The sequence below is a fragment of the Garra rufa genome, chromosome 8 (assembly GCF_049309525.1).
Source record: "Garra rufa chromosome 8, GarRuf1.0, whole genome shotgun sequence".
Classification (NCBI taxonomy): domain Eukaryota; kingdom Metazoa; phylum Chordata; class Actinopteri; order Cypriniformes; family Cyprinidae; genus Garra; species Garra rufa.
In genome coordinates, this window is record NC_133368.1 from 23,782,224 (window position 1) to 23,788,571 (window position 6,348).

The 6,348-nt window shown below is 34.6% G+C and overlaps 1 protein-coding gene across 1 annotated transcript in view; it reads right to left on the reverse strand.

The window, feature by feature from the left end:
- Window positions 1–4,158, reverse strand: part of cntnap5a (contactin associated protein family member 5a) — a 31,021-nt gene extending 26,863 nt beyond the window's left edge. Inside the window, exon 1 of the mRNA XM_073845057.1 lies at window positions 4,078–4,158. Within this exon, the coding sequence (XP_073701158.1) occupies window positions 4,078–4,158 (81 nt within the window). The remainder of the gene's footprint in view (window positions 1–4,077) is intronic.
- Window positions 4,159–6,348: the final 2,190 nt, after the last annotated feature.

The window sequence follows — 6,348 nt, forward strand, 5'->3', positions numbered from 1 at the left end:
CTTGCGACAAAACAACGAATTAGCCGTGCATTTATATGGAAATATGCTTTAGGAGCTATCCATCCTCGCACTCGGAGATCGGAGTCAAGCGGCTAATTAACCAGATGTATCGCCCATAGACTTACTTCCATGTTGAAGAATAAGGTGGAAACCTAAAAATGAAAGTTCAGTCTGCTGTTGTTTTTCTTTGGAACAAATAGTTATGCAGCTAGAAAATTCATGCAGGCTTGGAATGGCACAAGGATGAGTAAATAATGACAGTATTTTCAACATGGTGGAATGACATGGAATGTATAATTTGCTGAACCATTTAATTTAATCTAAAATTGAACAACCGCTGCAGTGTTGCTCCAGGTGCGTCATGGTTGATTTCAGACTTTTTGTGAATCAGAAATAGACAAAAGCTATTTTTGTAGCTATTTTGGCTGTTTACTTGCCTCTGCTTTTTACTGGCTTCAGTGTTGCTGAATCACAGTCGTGATGATATTTGGGATAACAACACTCTTTCTCATATGTGTCAGGAATATGTCTGTGTTTTGTCCTGTTCTGTCATGTTTTCCAAGTGTTTTTCCCCCCATGTTTCTAGTTCATTTGGTTTAGTCCTTGTTCTCCCCCTTTTGGTTTAGTCCTTTTGGTTTAGTCTTACCCATATTTGTATTTCCCCCTCGTCATCTCGTTATCTTGTTTGTGACCACGCCCATGTTTCTGTGTATAAAGTCTGTGTCTGCTCGCTCCCCAGTGTCCGTCGATGTATTGTTACATGCGTTCATTGCTTGCTCCCGGTTTGTTTGTTTGTTTGTTTGTTTGTTTGTTTGTTTGTTTGTTTGTTTGTTTGTTTGTTTGTTTGTTTGTTTGTTTGTTTGTTTGTTTGTATGTAGTTTCAGTGTTTTGTTTAAATAAACTGTTTATATTCATTTAATCCGGTTCTCCTGCTTCATCTCCACTCAGCCAGACTGTGACAATATGATATTTCTGCTGTTGCTCAATTACCATATCATTTACTTTTCTTGCAGTGTAAGTAATGTGGATGTTTAATTTCATCTAAACTTTATGGTAGATTTGTCATTTAATGGCAGCATTAGTCAGCATGTATTAGCCAGGGTCATTCTTTTCTACAGAGATAATTACATTAGAAAAGCAATAAGACACAGTGATGATTGTGGATGCCAGGTTTCCATGGAGTCTTCCTTTTGTTTGGGCAGACAGAGATTAGATATTTTCTGTAATATGAGGACAGCAGGAGGGAGAGAGACAACTCAAAGACATCTCTTTTGTTAGTTCGTTCCAACTAATCACTTATTTCTGCAAAGAGATTAAATGAAACTCTTTAAAAAAACGGTTTATGATTATAGATGACAGAAAATAATGACTCAGACTTGAGAAATAGCCTTATACGTGCATAGACACTAAATTATTATTAACTATTACAAAAGCCAATCGAAATGATTTTTTTTCTTGCTGTTTTTATTATTTATTTATTAACATATTTATTAACACACTTAATAAGATGAAGACTCCAGTCTTGGTTTACAAAAAGCAGGTTTGTTCATTTGGTTGTATGTCTTTTATAATGAGGCCAAAGTCACCTTTAAATATATAACCACAAAAAAGTTCCTGATAATTCACAAATCCAAGTCAACTTTCCACCAGAGGCATCAGTGAGTATCTCTGAAAACCCTGGGAATGCCACAATCTTCAGCCTGACCATTTATAATATTTCGTGTCAGCCTGTAACAAATGTGTCTCCGCTCTGAAATAGCAAATGCATTTCAGCATTGTTTGAGCATTACTTCTTTCTCACCCTGACACCGGCCGTCTCGTGTGATGCTATCTGTCAGTAACTGCTATTACAGAAATGATGGGTGTCACTGGAGTTGCTATAAATCAAACTGATGAGTCCTTGCCTGAATTTTGCCAGTGAGAGTTTGATTTCTCTCCTCTTTTTTTTAACCTAGAGCCACAAGTGAGGAATGACTGGATTATGCTAGTCAACAAACTCATCCTCTGCTAATGGTTTCAGTTTGTTTAGTATATAGTGTGAATATACAGTATGTCTATTAGTGCAACAATCACACAGTACCAGATGGACTTCAGTCTAGTGCACAGGAGCCTGAGGTGATTTGTGATGAAAGTAAACACAGGCGAAAGATCTGTTGTTGTTTTTCATCATTAACACATGGAAATATAATTGCAATACTACATTAAATACAACAACAACAATAACAAATAACTTGAAAAATGGCTTAAATGTTTAAATCAGTGTTTTTAGTATTATTTAATATAGTATTTGTTAATTTTTAATTTTAATAATTTGATGTGCTTTGTCATTTTTTATTAGTTTTTAAAAAATATTTCTATGCAGCTTTCTTTTTTTTTACTTTTAGTTATTGTAGGTTATTCATTTCATAACTTAAACTTATTTACAAATTCTTCAACTTTATGGTTGTCATTTAATATTATATTTTATTTATTGTAATTACATAAAACAAAACCTTGCAGAATCTGCAAAATGTTAATTATTTTACCAAAATAAGAGGGATCATACAAAATGTGTGTTATTTTTAGCACTGAGCTGAATAAGATATTTCACATAAAAGTTGTCTACATATACAGTAGTCCACAAGAGAAAATAAAAATTAATTTAAATTTTGCGTTAAAATATGTTGATGTAACTTGCGTTACTGAGATTGTAACGAGTAATATTATTACCCAAATTGTATTAGTAATGCGTTATATTACCGCGTTACAGCAAAAAGTAATAAACTACTGTAATATATTACTTTTGTAATGCGTTACTCCCAACACTGGTCATGAACAGTTAAACTGCCCGCTGTTCTTAAGAAAAATCCTTTAGGTCCCACAAATTCAAAAATTTGTATTTGAACTTTTTTTTTTTATTGAGTACTGCCCTCCAGAAGCTACAGAAGATACTTTAAAAAAATAAGTTAAATTTACCCTGATCTTCAAATTCTAAAAGTTTTCACCCCTGGCTCGTAATGCATTGTGTTTCCTCCTGAAGCATCAGTAAGTGTTTGAATCTTCTGTAATAGCTGCATATGAGTCCCTCAGTTGTTTTCAGCGTGAAAAGACGGATCTCAAAATCATACAGTCATTGTTGGAAAGTGTTCAAATACACAAAAATGCTGAAAAACCAAAGAATGTGTGGGACCTAAAGGATTTTTCTGAAGAACAGCTGGCAGTTTTAATTGTCAAGGACGAACAAGGGATTCATGAACAGCTATATATATATATATATATATATAAAAAAAAAAAAAACAATCAAGCAACAACAACAGTAATAAGAATCAAGTGTATATAAACTTTTGAACAGGGTCATTTTTATAAATTCAACTATCATCAACTATTATATTCTCTTGTGGACTATATGTAAACATCTTTTATGTAAAATATCTTATTCAGGTCAGTACAAAATAAAAAATTACATGAATTTTGTATGATTTGTATGATTTTGGTCAAATAATTAACATTTTGCAGATGCTGCAAGGTGTACGTAAACTTTTGACCTCAACTGTATATATTCACATAGCTAGAAATATGAGCTAATGTGCTTATTATTAATGAGTTTATTAATAAACCTATTAAATATTACCTAATAATCAACGTTATTTAATATAAATAAAATGCTTATAAACGTCATTAAACTTTTAATTCATGTCATGCACTTCTTGAAAATGTACATATGATCTCTATATAAAGTGAAAATATATGTTAAAGTTAGTTTAGTTAACAGCGCCAGTTTGAATATGCTATAAATGTTTTATTCAGAATCAACACAGTGACTCATTTAAGCAGAAAAGGACATCAAGTTGTGTGGGACATTTCAGATCGTGATGCCCAGAATAAACTTATCTAAATGTAGGTCCTCTAATGGCGGATATATAATCATACCAAGTTTTTTTCTGTGAATGTGAATTTCTAAAGAAACAAAACTAATTCTAGGACATAAAACACTGCTTCAAATGTTCACACTTTAAAAGTAGATAGACACAGACAGCTGTCTCATGAAGGAAATGTACTCTTTGGAGTAATGTCTGTAGTTCAGTGGCTCACACATACCTGACTCAGTGCTGACAGGGCCAGTGAAGGTGAAGACTCGTCTGGAGAGGTGTGAGTAATGAAGCAGCTCGTGTCTGACATTGTGCCGAGAATGAAGGAGACCAGAGCAGACAAAATCCGTCCCTTGCAACAGAGACGATTTCAGGAGAATCTTTCCCTTTTCACTACAGATCTGCTTACAAGAAGATCTTTGTGGTCTAGTGGTAACTCAACACCTGAGAGTTTGACTTTTTTGACTTTGACAAATGAATCAAATGTTGGTTTGACAATATCGCTAAGTGCTCTGGATGATCTGTAAATGTATATATAGTCGACATTGTGGAATTGATTCAGTTTTGTCCAGAAACATAAGCTTTTTTAACAGATAATGCTGAGCTATAGTATACCATTTGAATTACATCTATCAAACCTCTGAATTTTGTATTTCCAGGAATAAAGACCATATGGAAAGTACCCAAGAGCTCAAGACATCGGATAGGATTGGTATACACCCTTAAGCAGTCATATTCTTCATTGTGGTGAGATTGTATCCATTTCTGAGAGTGATATAAGACATCCTGAAATATTTAACATCCTGCAACCTTTGAGACTTTACAATAAATAATACATTTTTCATGGTTCTCCATCTTTAGGAAGGCGATGTTTAACCAGAATCGGATTTGTATGGCTAAAAGAAAGTGTCAAAAACAGCCTTGTAATTTAATAGCGATTCAGTACAGACTCATAACTTGACATCCGACAAGAAAAAGCTCAGGGTAAGACCTTAGGGGAGAGTCTATTGAGCTGCTAGATAAATGAGAACTGAATGCATTTATGCAGATGGTGGAAATAGTGCCGTCAGTAGAAGGCAGGGCACATGAATCATTTTTTTAAAAACATTAGGCACATGAATAAATACCTTGAAGCTCAATAGAACTTAAACTACTAAAGTGGTTTAGCACGTAGATTGTTTTTAATAAATATTAATTAAATAGTGTGTAATCATTCTTTAATTAGACAGTCTATCAAACAATAACTTCAGCAATGCATTCTCTAGAGACTGTCACATTGAAAATCTATTTCCATCACAACCGCTGGAAAAGAAAACAGGAACTAGCATGCACGGTTGAGAAGTCTTTATATGGTGATCAGATATAGAGTGCGTAATTCTAGCATCTTTGTGGCGGTGTGATCATGAATCCTTTTGCACTAATTAGACCACAAGCATATTTATTGCACACAATTGATGTTCGACAAAGCATTTAGTATTGATCCATGTAACATGAAGTAGTGCAAATATAGAAAAAAACTGTTACAGCTCATGAATAAGATCAATTCATTGCAAACTGCAAGGAAAACAAAAACCCTGAGTGGTCATGCATTTGTTTAAGCAAACCGTTTCATGAGCAATATGTTCTATATGCATTATCTGGTATCATCATGCATGGTGTTTGGTTAATAAATAATTGATTAGGAGATATTGAAGTGCTGCTGACTTCACTTTTTCCTTAATGCTTCACAGTGCAGATCTTTCGCATTTCGACCCGTGAGAAATTGGACATCTGAACTGAGAGGGTCAAACTTTAAATATTAATGTCATTGTCACTGCATTCTGTCCCTTGTGAAGCCTGTTTATACTCCCTTATGCGATAACATGCTTATCACTCTTCCCAGTGGGAGATGAGTCCTGACCGCAACATTAAGCCATCTGACTGTTGCACAAACACACTTATCATCCAACTGTCTACCACCAGCTTTGAACTTCCATTGCAATGTCTTTGTGTTTTCATAGAGCTGTCCACATTTATTCTCATGAGTATGAGCATAGGTAAACACGTTGACACTGTACTGAACAAGAATCTTGAACACCTGTGGTGATTTAGTTTTGGTCAGTGGGTTAGGTAAAGGTTGTTTAACCCACCTGATGTTGATTTGACCAGTAATGCAGTCAGCATGACTTAAGCAGGTGAGACTGCTTTACCAAATGAAGATAAAATGAATTCAAATAATGTTTTATCAGTTCATGCATTTTTTAGGGAATCAGACCCATGCTTTGCTCTTTGTGCTACAGCCACGGCTTCTTTAGTTTGCTGTGGTTTTACAATGAAATGAGATTAAAGGTTAGAACATAATTTGAACATAATTCATTCACTTTTACACCATTTCCTGATCATTCTTTCCATGTGGATCATTTAGTCCTCAGTAAGGGAAATGAAGCAGCAGTTGACTGAGTCAGTGGGCAGGTGTTGTCATCCCATTTAAAGCCTATGGGTGTCACCAGCTGTCTAGTAA